The 23324-nt window shown below is 36.7% G+C and overlaps 1 protein-coding gene across 1 annotated transcript in view; it reads right to left on the bottom strand.

Moving 5' to 3' along the window:
• The window catches only part of ATM (ATM serine/threonine kinase), a 156220-nt gene that overhangs the window by 72994 nt on the left and 59902 nt on the right, over positions 1 to 23324 (bottom strand). The window contains exons 26-34 of the mRNA XM_023516060.1: positions 22519 to 22691; positions 20662 to 20908; positions 16687 to 16802; positions 15419 to 15545; positions 14252 to 14448; positions 6993 to 7164; positions 6058 to 6222; positions 5066 to 5198; positions 2831 to 2923 (exon numbers count right to left, since the gene is read on the bottom strand). Of these exons, the coding sequence (XP_023371828.1) occupies positions 2831 to 2923; positions 5066 to 5198; positions 6058 to 6222; positions 6993 to 7164; positions 14252 to 14448; positions 15419 to 15545; positions 16687 to 16802; positions 20662 to 20908; positions 22519 to 22691 (1423 nt within the window). The remainder of the gene's footprint in view (positions 1 to 2830; positions 2924 to 5065; positions 5199 to 6057; positions 6223 to 6992; positions 7165 to 14251; positions 14449 to 15418; positions 15546 to 16686; positions 16803 to 20661; positions 20909 to 22518; positions 22692 to 23324) is intronic.

Here is a 23324-nt window from a genome sequence, read left to right as displayed (position 1 = left end):
GGGATGCAGACTCTAAAAAAATAGAAAAAGTAGCAGGACATGGTGGCATGTGCCTGTAGTCCCATGTACTTGGCAGGCTAATGAAGGAGAATCACTTAAGCCCAGGAGTATGAGGACATAGTAAGCTATGATCTTGCCACTGCATTCTATCCCAGGCAACAAAGCAAGGCCCTGCCTCAAATAGAGACACAAACAAACAAACAAACAAAATGATGAAAGTATACACATGGTCTCTGAAGGAGAGTATCTACCTTTACTAAAAATTTTTTTGAGCTACTGCATACATTTATATAAGTTCTATAAATCTTATTTATTTCTTTTAGAGACCAAGTCTCACTCTGTCACCCAGGCTAGAGTAGAGTGGGATGATCCAACTCTGAAATTCACTAAGCCTCATATTCCCAGGCTTAAGTGATCTGCCTGCCTCAGTCTCCTAAGTAGCTGGGACTACAGGCACATACCACCACACCCAGCTAAGTGATCCTTCTGCCTTGGCCTCCCAACGTGTTGGGATTACAGGTTATTAGCCATCATGTCTAGCCTAAATTCCATAAATCTTTTTTTTTTCTTTTTTGAGAAAGTCTCACTCTGTTGCCCAGGCCATAGTGCCATGGTATTATAGGTCCCAGCAACGTCAAATTCCTGAGGTCAAGCAATCCTCTTTTCTCAGCCTCCGTGCCTGACATGATGCCCTGCTAGGTTTTCTATTTTTAGTAGAGAAGGGATCTTACATTTTTTCAGCTGGTCTCAAACTTCTGAGCTCAAGGGATCCATCTGCCTTAGCTTCCAAAGTGCTAGGATTACAGACATGAGCAAGTGAGCCACCCAGCCTCCATAAATCTTAACTATCCAATTCAAAGAAAATTTATACCCACCTATTTTTTTCCTACCTTTGTTATCCCTAACCAGATGAAGACAGAGTATTTTCAGCATCCCAGACAACTCCTTATGCTCTTTCCCAGTCATAGTTAGTATTTATTAAAATACGCTCACAGATTCCTTGAGACCCCCTTTCAAAAGGGGGAGTCTAATTTCCCTTCCCTTCAGTGTGGATTGTACTTAATAACTCACTTCTAGCAACAGAATGTATATAAGTCTTTCACCCGTTTAATTAATTTCCAAGTATTTATTTGTTTGACGGCTATGGTAAATGGAAATGTTTCCCTGATTTTCTTTTCAGATTGTACACTGTATACAAACACAATGATTTTTATGGGTTGATCTTGTACCCTGTAACTTTGCTGAATTTGCTTATTAGATTTATAGTAGCTTTTATGTGGATTCTCTGAGATTTTCTACATATAGGATCATGCCATCTATGAAGACAGTTTTACTTTTTTTCCAGTTTTCATACTTTTAATTTCTTTTTATTGTCTAATTGCTCTAGCTAGAACTTTGAATATAATGTTGCACAGCAGTGATAGCCTTGTCTCATTTCTGATCTTAAGCTGAAAGATTTCAGTTTCTCATCACTGAGTATGATGTTACGTGTGGATTCAAACCTCTATGATTTTATTTTATTTTATTTTTTTTTTTTTGAGACAGAGCCTCAAGCTGTCCCCCTGGGTAGAGTGCCGTGGCATTACAGCTCACAGCAACCTCCAACTCCTGGGCTCAAGCGAGTCTTCTGCCTCCGCCTCCCAAGTAGCTGGGACCACAGGCGCCCACCACAACGCCCGGCTATTTTTTGGTTGCAGCCATCATTGTTGTTTGGCGGGTCCGGGCTGGGGATTCGAACCCGCCACCTTAGGTGTACGTGGCTGGCGCCTTAGCCTATGATTTTATACTACATAGGAGGATACTCCTATACCAAATCAGGTTTGTACCTAGAAGTACTGCTACTATAAAGAAGCAGGTAAATTCCCTGTTCAAAGGAAACTTCTAGGGTTCCAGCAAAGTTCTGTTTTTTCAGTCTGGTGCTAGATGCACAAATGTACTGTATGAAGATTCTTCAAGCTAGATAATTATGCACAATTTTTTACATGTAAGATATATTTCAATTACAAAATCTATAAAAGAAAGCACCCTAGATACTAGGCTCTCACTGAGAAGTTAAGAAAGACTATTGAAAACACAGTATAGTTTGTGAAGTACCACTTATTCTTCTCATTTTTCTACTTGAGAAAATGTTGTCATGATAACTTCCAGCTGATCATGTGCCCAGGCTAGAGTGCAGTGCTGTCATAGCTTACAGCAAACTCAAACTCCTGGGCTATATATATATATATATAGCATATATCCTAGGTGTGTAGTAGGGCTATGTCATTGAAAAACACACTTCTCGGCTCAGCGCCTGTGGCTCAAGTGGCTAAGGCACCAACCACGAACACCTAAGGTGGCGGATTCGAATCCAGCCCAGGCCTGCCAAAACAACAATGACGGCTGCAACCAAAAAAAAATAGCTGGGCATTGTGGCAGGCACCTGTGGTCCCAGCTACTTGGGAGGCTGTGGCAGGAGACTCGCTTGAGCCCAGGAATTGGAGATTGCTGTGAGCTATGATGCCACAGCACTCTACCCAGGGGGATAGCTTGAGGCTCTGTCTCAAAAAAAAAAAAGAAAGAAAAACACACTTCTCAGAATGCATCCCCACCATTAAGCAACATGTAAGTATATTTGGATATAGCCTACTACATACCTAGGATACAATACCGTACAACATGTTACTATACTGAATACTGGAGGCAACTGTAATGCAATGGTAAGAATTTGTATGGAAAAACATGGAAAAGCCACAATAAAAATACAGAATGACAGTCTTATAAAACACTGCCATATATGTGGTCCGCTGCTGACGGAAACATCACCACGTAGGACATGACTCTAGTTTACCTAAAACTTCTCTTTCCCCAGTGTGGTTTATTGCCATCTTGGATAACTGCAACAAATTGACAACTAGCTTCACCATGCCATCTTGTGGGTTACCTAGGAATAATTTCAAAAAAAATCAGTTTATATTACACATAGGCAACATTTTTGTTTATAATATACACATATATTAAATTACTAGACTAGAAAACTTTTATAAAGTTTCATAAAGGTTTTAGGTCATGAGCAGTTAAAAAAGTATGTAAGAAATGAATTTGAACTTCCTTATGAAACACAGCCATGTGGAAGTAATTAGTAATTTTTGAGAGAAAAATGTCATAAGCAAATTTTGCAGAGAAGTCAGTACCTTAGTAAAATCACAACAATTAGAAACACAAACATCATTCAACAATAAAGCTAGCAGGGACCTTGGGAGGCTGCTTGGGGCTTCTTAACATTTGGTATTTAAAGTCCAGACCAGCACTTTGGACCAGCACTAGCCCAAAACAAATTTCTGAATGATGGAAATGTCCATAATCTATGCTGTCCAATGACAAGAACTAGTCACATGTACTAGAGAGAACTATTTCCTTGAGACAGTGTCTTGCTCTGTCACCCATGATGGTGTACAATGGAATGATCACAGCTCACTGTGACCTCCAACTCCTGGGCTCATGCAATCCACCCCCATTAGCCTCCTACATAGCTAGGGACTATAAACACGTGTCATCATGTTGGCTAATTTTTAATTTTTTTGTAGACATGTGGTCTTGCTATGCTGCCCAGGCTGGTCTTGAATTCTTGGTGACAAGTGATCCTTCTGCCTCAGCCTCCCAAGGCAGTGGGATTACTAATGTGAGCAACTATGCCTGACCTATTACTGAGAACTTGACATGTATTAGTACAGGGAAAACAGTGAACTTAAAATTTTATTTAATTCATTTAAACAGCTCCAAATGGCCAGTGACTATTTTGTACAAGCCAAATCTAATCAATAGATAATCATGCAAAAACAAAAGATATCAGTATTCATATTTTCTATATTTCTTAACAAATGCACTAGAAACTCTAAGCTCAGAGAGTCAAAACTATAATTAGTTTAAAAAGTCCTTAGGAGGGCCAGGGACAGTGGCTGGTGCCTATAATCCTAGCACTCTGGGAGGCCAAGGTGAAAGCATCAGTTGAGCTCAAGAGTTTTTTGAGACCACACTAAACAACGAGACCCCCATCTCTATCAGAAATAGAAAAATTGGCTGGATGTTGTGGTGGGTGCCGGTAGTTATAGCTACTCAGGAGGCTAAGCAGGAGGATTGCTTGACCCCAGGAGTTTGAGGTTGCTGTGAACTATGATGCCACAACACTTTAATCTGGGGCAACAGATTGAGACTCTTAAAAAAGGAAAAAAAAAATCCTTCAGATAGAAATATGAAATTAATTAGCAAAGTAAAATGAAAATCAAAACATAAGTAGAAAGTTTTTCCCATGTGTAATACTGTAATAACATAAACTCTGATCAAATTAACATAAAACATTTAATTATCTGTTTTCATACGTAAAAAATGAGCTAGAAACACAGATAATAAACACATAACTATTTATACATACACACAACAAACATACGAAATAAGACATTCTGTTTTTTATCCAGGTTAAGTTGGAATAGAAGGCAAAGACACCTACTTTATTCGCCTAGCTCTAAGGAATTATAATTTTCTTTTAGGCACTAGAATTTGTTAAAAGGTTTTAGAAAAAAAAAAATCACATCTAGGTTTACAGAAATCATTCTGGCAGAGGATGAATAAAATTGGAATAATTCAAGATGAGGAGACCAGTTAGGATCAGTTTTACAGTTAGATAAGAAATGATGAGAATTTTAACCAAATGGTGAGAGTCTGAATTAAGTCTGTTGTAACCAAACCAAGATCAAGATTTTATGAAAGATTCTTTCGAAGAGAAACAGGAAGAAATAGCCCATGTTGCCTAGACTCCCACTTAGTCCTGTAGCTGAGGCAAAATGATCACCTCAGCCCACGAGTTTAGGGCCATGATTGTACCACCATAGTCCAACCTAGATGAGAGAGCAAGATCCCACCAAGAAAGGCCAGAAAGAAAAAGAAAAAGGAAAAAAAAGAAAGAAAAGCAGAGAGAAAAAGAAATGGGGAAAGGAGGAGAAGGGGAAGGAGAGGGAAGGGAGAGAAGAAACGAAAGAAAGAAGGAAAAGAAAAAAAGAAAAGAAACCCTTGCCATTGAAATCAGTACCCTGAGACGCTCTCATAAGATCCATCATCTGATCTTTATGTTGCTCCAGCTGTCTTCGAAGATCTTTCAGTCCTTCAAGTCTTGTCAATGGAAGTGCATCATAAACACTGACTGAGAGAAAATGGTTAATTTCCTGTAAGAGAAAATTAGTTAAAATGTAACTTGCTTTTAACATGAGTTGGTTAAGTCTGTGAAATAAAACTTACTTAGAAAAAGAAAAAAATTACAGACACGGACTTACATCACTATTACTACCAAAGTGGAAATAAATGACTTCTTCACTTCAAACCCTACACGTTTTTAATCCTTTAAACTCTAACAGACTCTCCTCTGACAACATACATTTCAATATGCTATAGCATACTCAATTGGAGAGAAAAGCTTAAATTTCTATTTAATAATAACTCTAGTTTCTCATCTTAATATATTTAAATGTTTTCATACTAATATAGAGTCAAACAGATTAAAATTTTAAATTATAATACAAGTTGTATAGAAAAATGTACCTAAACATAATTTTGATTAGACTTTTTAGTTTTGAAAGATTAGAACTTGAGATACTCTTTTAAAGTTAAATATTTTCTCTAATGCAAGCACTAATTGAACCTGTAAGGATCAGATAGTAATTTTGAGATAGTGGTGGACTGTGGATCTTATACATATTAAAACTAAAAATATTTCATAAATTCAGATCTTTACCAGGAAGCTTGCATAGAGTTACATTAAGATGCATATTTTTATTTGTTAAGAAGTAGATCTTATGTAATTTTTTTTTTTTTTTTCAGTTTTTGGCCAGGCCTGGGTTTGAACCCGCCATCTCTGGCATACGGGGCTGGCGCTCTACTCCTTTGAGCCACAGGCACCACCCTGTATTTTTTTTTACCACAATAAAAAACAGATACAGTTTTTTACTGCTAAAACATTTGAGGTTTTTTAGAAGTATTATTATCTATACTCTGTAATACAAAATAGTAAGATGAAATTTTTATTACCTCCAAGAGTGAAAAGGGTCCTCTACTATATTTGATTTTTTGCTGAGTAATACGTAAATCCTTAAAAACAACATGGTCAGGAAAAGGATCTAAAAGTTTAATTGTGAGATAGAGGTTTTCATTATCCTTGTTGCCAATCACTAAGTATTTCAACAAGTCCAATACCTAAATATAATTTAACAAGGAAAAATTAAAAGGAGAAAAACAATTTTATTTTAAAGAATAAAAACTGGCTGTAATAAATAAAAACTGCACCATCCTAGTTCAGATAAATAAAATGTTCTAATTCTAAAATACCTAGCTTTTAATTTCAAATAAGTCAACAAAGATGTAAGGTACTACTACAAGGGGGGTATAAAGCTAATATTAACAAAACATTTTATATAAGTGATATCTCTCACACCATCATGATGGAGTGAACTACTATTCCTAGTTTGTTTTTGTTTTGTTTTTTCATGTAAAGACAGAGTCTTGCTTTATCGCCCTTAGTAGTGCCGTGGTGTCACACAGCTCACAGCAACCTCTAACTCCTAGGTTTAGACAATTCTCTGGCCTCAGCCTCCCGAGTAGCTGGGACTACAGGCACCCGCCACCAACGCCCAGCTATTTTTTTGTTGTTGCAGTTCAGCCAGGGCTAGGCTAGCCCTAATTTCGAGTACTTTAAGTAACAGAGAAAACTATCAGGTAATATAGTAAATCAAAAACTGATAATTTTCAGTTAATTGAAAATTATCAGTATCAAAATTACATAGTAGTTTTGATTTTACCTATGGGGGCCAGGCTAGCCCTAGTTTTGAGTATTTTAAGTAATTTTGATGAATATATTTTAAATTACCTAGCAAAAATACAAAGTAAACACAAAACAATGCGCTCCTTCCAAAAATACTTTAGCAATATACTTCAAATACCATTTTGAAGATGATTTGAGAAATTACCTGTTCCTGAACCTCCTGATCATCCACAAGGGGAATAAGTGTACCAACAATAACATGAAGGTGATTTTCTAAAGCATCCTTGCAGTTAGTCACTGCTGTCTGACAAACACGACTTAACAGGTCACAACAAAGAGAGAAGCTACGTAATGCCACATCTGTTAAACGGGAAGGCCTAATAAGGAGAAAAAAATAGGTTTCTAAGAAACAGAATTGAAATAAATCCATTCAAAAGTCACTTTATTCAACATCTCTAATTCTGACATGGCTTGACATAAAGTCGCTTTCATATCTAATACCTTAATGGTTAAGCCAAATGGAAATGTCAGCAAAATGTACAACAGATACCCCTAAGCTCCTGTCCTTAGGTAGAAAGACTGAAAAACGAGCAAAATTGTCAGAACCAACTTTGTTAAGACTCTGTAGGACAGTCAAAGGTTTGTAGCAATCAAGAAAATAGTGAATCAAGAAAAACTGTAAGAAAGCTCTGTTGTGATTCTACTTGAGCTTGCCTGCCCCTTCCCAGTTCAGCAGCAATCATAAATCAGCAGCTCATATCCCCATATGGACACTGGATCATGGTGGTTCTTGAAGGAGCAAAGAACTTATTTTAAAACTCTTGACCATATCTATTCTAACCTGTCTGGGAGTTAAGGAGACACAGGGGGCCTGATTTTGTTTTGCTTAACAAACCTCACCTAAGATGAAAAACCTATGGGCACTGCTTGAACTTTGTAAGGCTGACCAACATCCTACAGGTATGTAGAGCAAAAGATTACTCTTGAAACATAAAGAGATTACCTAAAGCATAGGGGGGGAAAAGCTGGCAAGAGAGTATCTTAGAGGAAATTAGTGCATTTAAAGCACCCACATGGCTTGGCGCCTGTAGCACAGTGGTTATAGTGCTGGCCACATACACTGAGGCTGGCTGGGCCAGCTAAACAATGACAACTGCAACAAAAAATAGCCAGGCATTGTGGTGGGCGCCTGTAGTCACAGCTACCTAGGAGGCTCACATGGCTCAGCACTTGTAGCACAGTGGTTACAGCGCCAGTCAGAGGCTGGCTGGGCCCAGGCCGGCTAACCAATGACAACTGCAACAAAAAACCAGGCGTTATGGCAGGTGCCTGTAGTCCCAGCTACTTGGGAGGCTAAGGCAAGAGAACTGTTTCAGCCCAAGAGTTTGAGTTTGCTGTGAGCTGTGATGCCAGAGCGCTCTATTGAGGGTGACATAGTCAGACTCTGTCTCAAAAAAAAAAAAAAAAAAAAAAGCACCCACAAATTAGGGTAAATTTGGAAAGCCACACACACCACCAAGGTAAGGCTTTTGAGCCAATTCAGAGATGATCAGTGAAAACCCTAAGGTTTTACTTGGAGCTGTTTCCAAGATTCAATGTAAGCATGACTTATTATTGAAAGAGAGTCCCAGCACAGAGCCAATGTGCAAACACTGGTTAATTGTTTTATTCTCTCCCTCATTCCCTCTCAGCCCAATACTCCTGACATTAAAAGAAATCTGTCAAACACTGTCTAAATTCAAGGCTAAGAAGCAGAATCTTCAGAGACCGTGCATGGTCGGAAAAACACACTCTGAAAAATAGCAAGTTAAATTCATGAAACAGATGGACTACTACAGCCTTCAACAATCAAAACACAGGTCAAACTCTGGAAAAGGGAAAAACTGATTTCCACAATTACTACATTACAATAATGAAATGTCCAGTTTTTAATAACAAAAAAAAAAATCACGAGACATACAAAGAAACAGAAAAGTATGAGCCACTCAAAGAAACATGATATATTGACAGAAATATTTCCTGAGGAAGCTCAGACATTGGAATTACTAGGGAAAAATGTCAAACTACCTTAAATACAATAAAAGAGCTGAGAGATGAACAAAAATGAAAATACAACATATTAAAATTTATGAGATGCAGCAAAGACAGTGCTGAGAGGGAAATAAATCTGTAGCAGTAAACACATTACAAAAAGAAGTATCTCAAAAATAAGGAAAAAAAATATGTCAATTCAATAACCTGTGTATCTTAAAGAACTAGAAAAAAGAGTGAACTCAAAGCTAATGGAAGGAAGGAGATAGTAAAGATTAGAGTGGAGATAAAACAAGAGAACAGAAAAATATTAGAAAAGATCAATAAATCAAAAATTAGTTCTTTGATAAGATAAACAAAATTGACAAACCTCTGCAGCCAACCTTACGAAGGAGGGGGAAAAAAGAGAAGACAGACATAAAAATTATAATAAAATGAACAATTATATCTAACAAATTAGATATAACCTAGATGAAATAAACAAATTCCTAGAAATACACAATTTATAAAAGCTGACTCAAGAAGAAACAGAAAATCTGAACAGACCTGTCAAAAGTGAAGATACTCAAATTAGTACATTTCAGCAGAAAATCTGGACCAGAAGCCTTCTCTTGGGAATCTCAACAAATACAGAGGGTGAAGATGTATGCAAATTCTGTATGTGGTGAGAGATAGAGATCCAGTTGCTTTTTGGTGGTTGTTTTTTTTTTTTGCCCAGGGCCAGGTTCGAACCTGCCACCTCTGGTATATGGGGCTGGTGCCCTACACTCTGAGCCACAGGCGTCGCCCAAAACACATGCAAATTTCTTTTTTTTTTTTTTTTTGAGACAGAGCCTCAAGCTGTCCCCCTGGGTAGAGTGCCATGGCATTACAGCTCATAGCAACCTCCAACTCCTGGGCTCAAGCGAGTCTCCTGCCTCTGCCTCCCAAGTAGCTGGGACCACAGGCGCCCGCCACAACGCCCCCGGCTATTTTTTGGTTGCAGCCCTCATTGTTGTTTGGCGGTCCGGGCTGGGGATTCAAACCCGCCACCTTAGGTGTACGTGGCTGGCGCTTTAGCCGGTTGAGCTATAGGCGCCGAGCCTGCAAATTTCAAGAAAGGAAAAAACTATATTAAAATTGTAATGCTTGCAAGTACAAAAGGGTCTCAAACATGACTTTTACTCATCCTTTGTTATCAATATATATTGAGTATTATGATTTTAATAGTTTTTTCCTTTCTTAAAATAGGTATACATTTTTTAAATACATTTTGTATTTAAGGAAGAATTAATACTGATCTTTCCTAACATTATAAGAGGAGAGAACACTTCTTAACTTATTCTATGAGACCGGCATTTCCCTGACACCAGAGATAAAGATACCACAAAAAAATTACAATATCCAATACATGTTATGAATATGATGCAAAACTCAACAAAATACCAGCAAACAAATCCAATAGTATATTAAAGTTATGGTCCCCACTACCCTCAATGCCCCCCAGCCCTCCACCCACCAGGCTACAGACTGAAATCAGCCCATGACCTGTTAGGAATCAGGCTGCACAGCAGGAGCTGAGCCACAGGCAAGTGAGCAAAGCTTCACTGTATTCCTACCCACTTCACACCACTCACTGATTCTGCATAAATAAAGCGCACAATAAATGTAATGTACTTAATCATCCCAAAATAATACCACCACAACCCCCAGCCACAAACAAACTATCTTCCTATGAAACCAATTCCTGGTGCCAGAAAGTTTGGGGACCACTGTACTAAAAGAATTATACACCATGACTAAGTGGAATTTATTCTAGGAATCTAAGAGTGTTTCAATGTAAGAAAAACCAATCCAAGTAACACATCACCTTAATACAATGAAGGAAAAAGCTACATTATCTCAATAGGCACAGAAAAGACATTTGACAAAACTCAACACCCTTTCATAATAAAAACACTTAGAAAATAAGAATAGGAATGAGCTTCCCCAACATAATAAAGGGAATTTATGAAAAATTCATAGCAAGCATCATAGTTAAGAATGAAAGACAGAAAGCTTTCCCCTAACATTCAGAACAAGATAAGGGATTCCCTCTTTCACCACGAATATTCAACAGTGCACTTAAGTTCTAGCCATAGCAATAAGAAAAAGGAAAAAAGGGCATGAAACCTGGAAAGGAAGAGGTAAAATTATCTCTATTCACACATGACCTGACTCTGTACATATAATACACAGAAACTCCCAAAGAATTCAAATGAAAGCTACTAGCATGTACCAATTCAATTAAGTTGCAGGTAACATGATCAACACACGAAAGTCAGAGGTTTCTATACAACAAATATGGCAATCCAAAAAGGAAATTGATGGGTGGAGCCTGTGGCTCAGTGGGTAGGGCGCTGGCCCCATATACCGAGGGTGGCAGTTTCAAACCCGACCCCAGCTGAACTGCAACAAAAGGGTAGCCACTACAGGGCATTGTGGCGAGCACCTGTAGTCCCAGCTATGCAGGAGGCTGAGGCAACAGAATCGCGTAGGCCCAGGAGTTGGAGGTTGTTTTGAGCAGTGTGATGCCCTGGCACTCTACCAAGGGTGATAAAGTGAGACTGTCTTTACAAAAAACAAAAAAAGGAAATTAATAAACCAATTCTACTTAAAATAGCATCTAAAAGAATTACCTAGGAATATATGTAACCAAGAATGTGAAAGATTTATAACCTGAAAACTACAAAGTGCTACGGAAAGAAATTAAAGAAGATCCAAATAACACAGGATACGTTTCACGGTATGGAAGATGATACTGTTAAGATGATAACACTACCCAAGTAATCTACAGATTCAATGACAATCCCAATAGAAATTCCAACAGATTTTTGGCCAAAATGGGAAAGTTGATCCTAAAATTCATCCAGAACTGCAGGATTCCCCATAAACCAAAAACGATCTTTAAAGAAAGTTAGAAGATTTCCTGTTTTTAAAATTTACTATAAAATTTCAGCAATAAAAACAGTGTGGTACCGACACAGAAATGAAGAGTCCAGAAATAAATCAATAGCTGACTGATTTTTGACAAGCATACTAAACTACTCCATGAAAGAATAGTCTCTTCAAATGGTGCTAGGACATTAGATTTCCACATGCAAGAGAATGAAGCTAGACCCTCTATCTCACACCATATAGAAAAATTAACTTGATATAGACCAATGAATGATCTAAATATAGAAGCTAAAATCTCAGAATAAAACATAACGATAAATCTTCATGACCATTTGACAGTGGATTCTTACAGATGACACCAAAAAAAGATAAATTGAACTTAATCAAAATTTAAAACTTGTGCACCAAAAGACATGATCAGGAAAGTGAAAAGGCAATTTTAAATAGAGGAAAGTATTTGCAAATCACATATCTTCTATGAGTTTAATACAAACGTACAGGCTCAGCGCCTGTAGCTCGGTGGTTAGGGTACCACCACATACACTGGGCTGGCGGGTTGGAACCTGGCCCCGGGCCGCTAAGCAACAATGACAACTACAAAAAAAAAAAAAAAAAAAAAGCCAGATGTTGTAGTAGGCGCCTATAGTCCCAGCTACTTGTGAGGCTGAGGCAAGAGAACCAGTTAAGCCCAAAAGTTTGAGGTTTCTGTAAGCTGTGATGCCACTGCACTCTACCAAGGGCAATATATCCGTCTCAAATTAAAAAAAAATACATTCATATAGAGAATATATAAAGAGCTCCTAGAGCTCAAGAATAATGAACAACCTAATTTTAAAAATGGGCAAAAATATCAGAATAGACATTTCTCCAAAGAAGATACACAAATGGTCAATAAATGCATGAAAAGTATTCAATGTGGTGACTCCTGCCTGCATTCCCAGCATTCTAGGAGGCTGAGGCAGGAAGATCACTTGAGGCTAGGAATTTAAGCTCAGCCAAGGCAATACAGCAGGATCATGTCTCTATAAAAAATTTAAAAATGGCCAATGTGGTAGCACATGCCTGAAGGCTCAGCTACTTAGGAGGGTGAGGCAGGAGGATTGCTAGAGCCAAATTATTGTGTCAAGGTACTCCAGCCTGGGTTACAGAGTAGATCTTGTCTCTTGAAAAAAAAAACAAACAAAAAACAAAAGAGATGTTCAACATCATTAGTCATTAGAGAAATGCAAAATCAAAACCACAATGAGATACTTTCTCTCATCTGCCAAGACAGCTAAAGTAAACTAAACAGAAAATAAGAGGCACAGGTCAAGATGTTGGAACCTATTTACACTGCAGGTAAAATGTAAAATGGTACAGTTATTATGGAAAATAGTTTGATGGTTCCTGAAAAAGCTTAGTGGAAAATTACCACATGACCTATCAATGCTCCTCCTAGGTATACAACCAAAGGAACTGGAATTAGGGATTCAAGCAGACACGTGTGGGACAATAGGTACTTCAGCATCATTCATGACAGCCACAGGTAGGAACACCCAAATGTTCATTATCTGATAGAAAAGCACATACTATGGAGTATTACTCATCTGATAAAAAATGAAGTTCTGACACCTGCTGCAACACAAACCCTGAAGACATTATGCTAAGTGAAGCAAGCTAGACACGTAAGTACAAATACTGCATAATTCAACTTACATGAAATATCCAGGATAGGCAAATTATTGAAACAGAAAGCAGATTACACTTTCCAAAATCTTGGAAATAGATGGGCTAAGGTAGGTAAAACACTGGAAATGTAATTAATATCAACGAAAAACACCCAGGAACAACCCCCAATTCCATAACAGCATATTTGAGGCCATCAATAGCTAGAATATTTGTTTTATTTTATTTTTATTTTTTTTGAAACAGAGTCTCACTTTGTCACCCTCCATAGAATGTCATGGTGTCATAGCTCACAGCAACCTCTAACTCTTGGGCTCAAATGATTCTCTTGCCTCAGCCTCCCAAGTATCTAGGACTGTAGGCACCAGCCACAACTCCCTGCTATTTTTAAAGAGACGGAGGTCTCACTCTTGCTCAGGCTGTCTCCAACTCGTGAGCTCAGGCAATCCATTCACCTCAGCCTCTGAAAGTGCTGAGGTTACATATTTGTTTTCATATGTTGAAGATTCTTAGTACTTAAGAGATGGGGTCTCACAATGCTGCCCATGCTGCTCTCAAACTCTCGGCCTCAAGTAATCTCTCCACTTCCCTTTCAAGTTACTGGATTACAAGAGTAAGTCACCATGTCCGGCTGCATGTAAGATTTCTAAAATTGGAGAAGTAGTAGTGTAATTTTAAAAGACTAATAGGTAGATATACGAGACATATTATAAAGCAAAACTCAGAAAGCAATACTCTGGAGTCTTTTAGAAACATAAATTTTAGAAACATACCTTTTAGAAACATAAATTTTCAGTTAAAAGAAAGGGCAGAAAAACAGTATATATATATTGGTCCAAATATATTATTTACCTTTTGTTGATATAGTGAATCAAAGTGTAAATAACATCTCGAAGAACAAAGGCCCAAGCTCCTCCTAAGCCAGTTTTTATATCTTTTAGTAATAAACTAACAAATAGATGATATATTTTAAGAATTCTGTGCTTTTTATAAACATTATTTGTCTCTGCTTGCTCACATATGGCTAGAAGAATTTTCTGATAGGAATCCTAGAAAATAAATACACATTTAGTAAAACTTGTCTGATCACATATACTCAGCTATAATACATACATTTAATACTGCAAAAACGAAACAGCAGAATTTAGATTTGAGTTTGCTATCAAATGCAAAATGTTTCCTTAAGAAAATTACTATCTTAGTTCTCTACATTGCACCAAGGCCAATTTCCTGGTTGTAATATTGTGCTGCGGTGATATATACACAAGATGTCACCACGATGAAAGTTAGTGGAAGGTACACAGGGGACCTCCATGCCTCTTTGTTTCTTTTTCTCTAATAACTTCCTGTAAATCTATAATTACTTTAAAACAAAAAGCAACAAACTTTCTTAAAGGACTATCTTAAAACTACTGCCAATTTACTTCGTTTTCAGATAGTAAGCTATAATTAATTAGAGTGTTCTTATGAAAAATTAAATATATTCCCAGAACTAATGAATGACTAAAGTATCATGAAATTTTGGCCTCATATGTAACATACTTCAATTAACAATGATAACTAAAATACCAAGGTATAAACCTATAAATGAGTGTTTTTCTTTTTAAATGATTCAGATAAACTTTTTATTTCTTTAATTTCCCTCTTTAAGATATACTTAATCAGGCCAGGCACAGTGGCTCAGGCCTGTCATCCGAGCACTCTGGGAGGCTGAGGCGCATGGACTGCATGAGCTCACAGGTGCAAGAACAGCCTGAGCAAGAGTGAGACCTGTCTCCAAAAATAGCCTGGCATTATGGTGGGTGTTTATAGTCCTAGCTACTTGGAAAGCTGAGGCAAGAGAATTGCTTGAGCCCAGGAGTTGGAGGTTGCTATGAGCTATGATGCCACAGCACTCTATGGACAGTGACAAAGTGAGATTCTGTCTCAAAAAAATAAATAAAATGTACTTAATCAGGTTTTCTAGCTAAAAAAGAAGGAATTCTCTCTTCCATTATTATACTAGTCATGTATACTTACAGGACTTCTGGAAAGAATTTCTAGAATGCTTTTAAACTTAGTTTTATGACAATTGCTGATATAGGCAAATGTTGCTTTAATCACATGTGATGGAAAATGAGGTGGATTAGGAGCAGGATCCAAATCCCTAAAATAATGAGAAAAAAAATGCAGTAATCATTTTCAGAACAAAATTATCAAGAAAAAAGAACAGGTTTTGTTGAGAAACGAGTGAACTTCTAAAGCACAAATTTAAGTTATAATAATGTCCAAATTTTAAACTGAAAAACTATACTTTTAACAATATCACAAATGACATATCACAGTCCATATCCATCAGGATATCTAAATACTTTTCACCTTCTATAATTAAACACTCCTAAATAATTTGCTTAACTTAATTAGCTTAATAATCTTTCATAAAATTATTGGCAGCTCCACAAACAAACTTTAGTACTATATCACTTCAGGTCTGAATTAAAGCTCTCTGCTAGTGCTTAAAATTAATAATATTTTAGGCATGAATGAAATTATATATGTGAAAATATGCTGGTATATATTATTACTATTTTGAATGCCTGCAACAGTATAAAAAAAAGTAAAAGGTACTTTTACAAGCAACAAGTAGCTTACCATTAAGCTGGGAAAATAAAATACTGTAACAGTCATATACAACTAAGGGGGTTTCACATCCAAATTAAATTGTATACCTAAGGAGCATAATAAAGAAAAGGTAATCTAAAAACGCAAGTTGGCCGGGCGTGGTGGCTCACGCCTGTTGTCCCAGCGCTGTGGGAAGCTGAGGCAGGTGGATCACCTGAGCTCAGCTGAGTTCAAGACTAGTGGAAGACCGGCATGCACCAAAGTGAGCCAGAGTGAGACCCTATCTTTACAAAAATAAAAAATAAAAAATAAAGAAATAAAAAGGCAAGTTACAGATAGGAAGAATCAGGCGTAACATGCAGTAAGAAAAAAAAGTCAAAAGACAATAAATGGCACAAATGCTCAAATAAATGCTCAAATATTACAGAAAGATTAAGAAGAAAGGTTATTGGATTTGCAAAAAAAAAAATGGTCAACTTGAAAGAGTAATTATTGTGAGGAAGTCACAGTAAAAGAAGATAGGCAATTACCTTAATTAAAATGTGCCTGTTTTTAAAGAAACAAACTTCTAGAAAAGAGTACAAGTCTAAAAATTGAAACAGACATTTGAAGGTATCAACCAATAAACTTCCTTAGGAACTTGTGAAGTTGCAGCAGCTAATTCTCTAAGTTTCAAATGTGCATACCCCAAAAAGTCAGAGATGTCAGTGCTTTGGCTGGCACCAGAATTTGCTGGTTCATGTAATGTCATCAATAACTCCACCACAATCTCGGGTAAATTACTAATAAATAAATGATCAATCTGCAAGGACATGAAATTAAAATATATTTAATATTTTGTATGTGACCTTTAAGACAGTTCAAAAGGCTTATGTTATTGTCTATTTCCAAAACCATTCACTGACTATAAAACAGATGACCAAAGGCTAAAACCTCCAAGATAACTCTACCTTTTTAGCCTATGCTGACTGATATATAGACGAAAAGGAAAATGTAGGGAAATCATAACAAATAAGGCCCACGGCTCAGTGCCTGTGGCTCAAGCGGCTAAGGCGCCAGCCACATACACCTAAGGTGGCGGGTTCGAATCCCCAGCCCGGGCCCGCCAAACAACAATGATGGCTGCAACCAAAAAATGGCCAGGCGTTGTGGCGGGCGCCTGTAGTCCCAGCTACTTGGGAGGCTGAGGCAGGAGACTCGCTTGAGCTCAGGAGTTGGAGGTTGCTGTGAGCGTGATGCCATGGCACTCTACCCAGGGGGATAGCTTGAGGCTCCATCTCAAAAAAAAAAAAAAAAAAAAAAAAAAACAAATAAGGCCCACTTAATCAAATTCTTTAATTTTAAAGAATCATTTTAACTAAAACTTCAGATCTAGCTTTAAATTACTGAACCTGATAATTCTCCCACCAACTAAATTCCCCACACATCTCTATAGCTCCTCAATCTGCATTTTATTCTCGACTTATTTGGGAACTAGGCCTCACTTGTAGAACTTCACTGGGAAGAATACCCCATTTTGTTTCCTGTGTGACTTCTTCCCAGACTCTGCTAAAGTGACATTCTAAATTCTGAGGACAGCTGTTACACAAATCCCCTTTCATCAATTATAGACTAAAGTCCTCCCCCACAGACACAGACTTTTCATCAATCTGCTTCCCACTATAGCTCCACAAAGGACATGAATTCTCTAAATATAAAGAATGAGTTTCCTATGTTACAGTTTAGCCAAATGAATGAGAACTGTGCAGTTTTAAAGGTAGACTTATTAACTTTCCAAATAAGGAATTCCACTGCTGTAAACTAAAAGGCAAATGGCTAACTTACTTGATGCATAAGGAATTCAAAAATGCACTTTCTCATAACAAAAAATATTTTAGAAGGCGACAAAAGAAACCTAATGTGAAGATCCTAGCCTTTCTCTTGGGCTTACTCATCAGTTGTCTATGACATCATCTCCAAGGTGTCAGTCCTTTTAAAATTCAGCCTCATTCCAAATATGTCCAAAATAAATGAGGAAAAACTGGTCAAATTTTATTAATAGCACAAGAAAAACTGAGTTCCCTTGCATATTATATGATAACTGACGTTCCCAGTTTCATAAGATTCTATAGTAACCCTAATTTAGCTAAGGTACACATAAATTGTTCAAATGTCTAGGTATAGCTAAACAATCTTACAAATCGTAAATATTTTATGAATTCAATAATCGGCAGATTTAGAAGACTCAAAGACTGACGCTAGTTGTACTGACACACAGGGAAAAAAAAACAATCTACAAGACTGTTTCAGGGAAAGCATATATTGGAAAACCAAAAAAATTAACTTATAACTAAACTTAATGCTAAATGAAATTGAAACTAGCAAAAATTTAACTCAAGTCTTTAGCCACAGAGCTAAGAAATTATTAGCCTCCGGACTACAAACTTACAACCAGTTCTGAATGGTTCCACCTAAGCAACTAACGAACTCGATGCTCCATTTCTTGGTTCAGTATATATAACTAGGAAAATACAAAGTCTCTGGAAGTTTATCCAATTGTAATTCTAACATTAACAGCTTATTAACCTTGCTTTATAACATTAACCAAGTTTAGTTAATCAGCCCTTACATCCAAAACAAATCATAAATAAATTCGGAGTGAACAAACCTTTTTTAACCTTAAAAAAAACCTATCTATGTTTCAATGTAAATTGCCTCAAATAATTTTAGATGTATATAAACTATTATAAAACAAACAAAGGTTATTAGAGCCCTCTTGACTCCTTCTTCTATCAAATACTTAATGAGTACCCAAAATATAACAAGTGGTTGAGATACATTGGCCAAAAAAAGATAAAACTCCCACCTTAACAGTACCTATATTATAGTGGAGAAGACTAATAATAAACAATTAATATAATTGAAAAGTAAATTATATCATTTTAGAAGGTAAGAAGTGCCATGAAAAAAAGCAGGGTATAGGAAATTGGGATGGTACTTTTCCTTGAAAAGTGGCCAGTCTGAGATATCACCTAACCCCTGTAAGATTAGCCCACATCACAAAGTCCCAAAGCTGCAGATGCTGGGGGCATGGATGTGAAAGGGGAACACTTTTACACTGTTAGTGAGACTACAAACTCATACAGCCTCTTTGGAAAGAAGATGGAGAATCCGCAAAGATCTCAATTAGATCTCCATTTGACCTTGCAATCCCACTAGCAGGCATCTACCCAGAAGACAAAATCATCTTACCATAAGAACATCCACACTAGACTGTTTATCACAGTTCAATTTACAATTGCCAAAATGTGGAAACAACCTAAATGCCCACCAACCCAGGACTGGATTAACAAATTGTGGTACATGTACACTATGGAATACTATTCAGTCATAAAAAAGATGGTGACTTCACATCTTTTATAATATCCTGGATGAAGGTGAAACACATTCTTCTTAGTAAAGTTATCACAAGAATGGAAAAGCAAATATCCAATGTACTCAATACTAATATGAAGCCAGCAGATGATCCAACGCATGCCCAAATAGGAGAAAAACTCAGTTCAATTGAAGTTGGGGGTAGGGGTAATGGGGTGGGGGGCAGTGTGCTCTCACTGAACAAATATGGGGGGGTTGGGGTTGGCACACCTTTTGTGTGGGGGGCACGACCACAAGATGAACTCTACCTACCAAAATCAAATATTTTGACCTAGCTGCTTCTACCCTCACATTAACTTGAAATAAATTTACTTAAAATTAAAAAAAAAAAAAAGTGGAAAGCTTGGTGAGAATAAAGACAGAGAGTAGATTTTCTATACGTCTATACATTTCTATACATGCAGTATTACTTGAATTTAACAAGTTTGTATTTAACTATTACTAACCATTAAAATAAATTTTAAAAAGGCAAAAGTAAAAAAATTATTCAAAAGTATTTCTTGTTACTCTGACTAAAAACATTTCCACTTATTTAAACACCAATTAAAGGGAGAGAACATCATATAACCAAAAAAAATTCATGGGTTGGTTATGCTAGATAGTGATTACCACAAGCTAAGTTGAGCTGTGTAAATAAGAATAAAGAGATCTTGGGCTAAAATTGGGTATAGTTTTCCTATGATAGCTATAAATTAGTTTCATAATAGGGTTGAGTACATTGGATACTTTTTCTTCCATTCTTGAGATACTTTGCTAAGAAGAATCTTCTCCAGCTCCATCCATGTAAACATGAAGGAGGTAAAGTTTCCATCTTTCTTTATGGCTGCATGGTGTACATATACCACAATTTATTGATCCATTCATGGGTTGATGGGCACTTGGGCTTCTTCCATGACCTAGCAATTATGAATTGGGCTGTAATGAACATTCTGGTACAAATATCGTAAGGGGACAGGGAAGGGAGGGGTGAGGGGAGGATGGGTGAAGGGAGGGTGAATGGTGGGATCACGCCTATGATTTATCCTATAAGGGTACATGTGAATCTTACTAAATGTAGAGTATAAATGTCTGAACACAACAACTAAGAAAATGACATGAAGGCTCTGTTAACCAGTTGGATGAAAGTATTCCAAATTGTACATAGAAACAACCCAAAATAAACAAATAAATAAATAAATCTAAAACTTAAAGTTTACATCTCAGATCAATTAGGGAGGAAAAAGTGGGTAGAAGTTGTGAAGCCATACCTGTTTTCCCAGTAAGTTTTCACTTTTGAGCATATCATAGACCTTACTAGCGGTCTCTCTTTGCTGTGCCATTCCACTGTCTTCTGAACACTCATAGGCAAAATAAGGAAGAATATTTACAAGAATCTTTGGAAAGCAGTCTATTAGAAGACTTTTCCAGTCCTCTTGAATCTGATTTGCAATAGACTTCACTTCATCAAAATGACTTCTAATTACCAAATGTGGAATTAAAACTTTATAACAAGATCTAAAGATACAAAAATTTAAAATAAAAGTTATATGCAAAACTTTTCAAAATATTTTATAATCTAGTTCTTTATAAAATAAAATGGTTTGATATAGTCAGCATTATAGCATCACTTTATCTGAATCATTAAGCATACTTTAAGTTTATAAATGGAAAAATAATATTAAGCTCTAAATAGTCACACTGAAAAAAAAAATAAAGAGCTTAATATGTCATTCTAATTATGTAATAAAAAATAAGGACTTGACTATATATTTCTTCTGCATAATCAGTTCACATAAAACTTTATTATAAAATGAAATGTGGGGCAGCGTCTGTGGCTCAGTGAGTAGGGTGCCAGCCCCATATACCAAGGGTGGCAGGTTCAAACCCAGCCCCAGCCAAACTGCAACAACAACAACAAAAAATAGTCGGGCATTGCGGCAGATGCCCATCGTCCCAGCTACTTGGGAGGCTGAGGCAAGAGAATTGCCTAAGCCCAAGAGTTGGAGGTTGCTGTGAGCTGTGATGCCACGGCACTCTACCAAGGGCAATAAAGTGAGACTCTATCTCTAAAAAAAAAAAAGAAAAGAAAAGAAAGAAAAAAACATGAAATGTAAAAGCAATTTATAATTCAAAGAACAAACATAATTAAGCTGAACTGCGAACAACTTGCATGCTTGCACGAGTCCACTCACACATGGATATTTTTCAACCAACCAGAGATTGAAAAACAGTATTCATGGAATGGGAAACTCAAGTACACAGAGGGCTAACTTTTCCCATAATTGAGTTGTGCAGGGACAACTTGGGGACTTGATTATGTGCTGATTTGGGTATGTGGGGGTGGGATATTATGTCCTGGAACTAATCCTGAGCATATATAGAACAACAACCTTATTGTTCTTGCCAAGGTGAATAAACTGTAAAGAGTATTAAATTTACTTCTGTAGAAATAACCTTCTTAAAGGCAACTATCTACCTATAACTACTATAATTAGAAAGCTATACTATGAACACATGAAACTCATTTGTGATATAACTCCATGTGAGCTGCCTAGCAAAATCCCTAGCACAGAGCATGTTCAACAAATATTAGATGTTTTCCAATCTACCCTGATAACCTAACTTACTCTTTAGTTGTTTCAACCTCTCCATTTTCAAAATTTTCTTCTCTAGAGTTAAAGGCAGCAAAATAAACTCTTACATTAAACTTCTAAATCTAATAGAAATAATGACTACAACAGCCTATAGTCAAGCAATAGAAAATAAAAACAAGGTAGAAATAACCAGCTACTCACTAGTCATTATCTTTGATTCCCCCCCAAAAAGATTATCAAATATTAAGGCTTAAAGGGATGTTAAAGATCTCAGCTTAACTCCCATGCTTTAAGTAATCAAGACATAGAGAGTGTTTATATGGCTTGCACAAAGTCAAATAGCTAGTTATTGATATTTAGGACCAAACACTAAATCTAGTGACTCACATCAATACACTGCCTTTAAAACAAGCTGTCTGTCTTCTCACACTATGTAGCCTCCCACATCCACATCCATGTGCTGTGGTGAACTGACAAACATCATCTAATTCTAAATTAAACATACTTTACATACACCATATAGAGACCTACCTGTAGAAATCTTCAACTTTTGTGTAGTTTAATAAAATAAAAGGAAAAGAAGATAAGCTGTATTCATCAGTATCTTGAAGATTTAGCCATTCCAAAACCAGATAATCTAAATGAGAAGCCATGAAGTCTTCTAAATGTCTATATCCAAAAGTTTCAGAAATTTTCTCTAAAACCTACACAAACCAAACAGAAGTCATTGTGTTAAGAAGAACAAATGAAATTTAAAAAGAAATTTTAGTTGTTTTATCACTTAAATCCTTTTATTATTATTTACAATATAACTTTGAAGCATTCAATTAACTTTTCTATACCTTGATTTCCTCACCTATCAGCTGGAGATGATAAATGGGAAAATGTATCTAATATTACTGGCACAGTATCTGGCGCGTAGCAAGCCCTTAATGAATGTTAAATGAGTAAGAACATAAAAATATGTCAAGAGTTTCCAACCCTTGATTATATTTAATATAAAATTATTCTTCTCATTCTTAAATCCAAATAAGAAAAACCCAATGAAGAAAAATCCAATTAGAGAGTATAACTGTATACTTTTTAAAAATACCAAATAACCCTTATTTTAATATGGAAAGGTGACAGGTTAACTTGGCTCAGACCGATTACCTATAGGTCGGTTTGCTACAAACCTCCATAGAAGCCATGCTGGTAGGACGTTAACTGGCATCAGCCCACTAATTCACCACTGATTTATCACATAAAAATCTGCAATGAAGGCTCGGCACCTGTGGCTCAATCAGCTAAGGCACCAGCCACATACACCTAAGGTGGCGGGTTCGAATCCCCAGCCC

This window comes from Otolemur garnettii, unplaced genomic scaffold (assembly GCF_000181295.1).
Source record: "Otolemur garnettii isolate 467f Iridium unplaced genomic scaffold, OtoGar3 scaffold00086, whole genome shotgun sequence".
Classification (NCBI taxonomy): domain Eukaryota; kingdom Metazoa; phylum Chordata; class Mammalia; order Primates; family Galagidae; genus Otolemur; species Otolemur garnettii.
The sequence above is the reverse complement of the archived record's forward strand: the minus strand, read 5'-3'. Positions and strand labels throughout refer to the sequence as shown.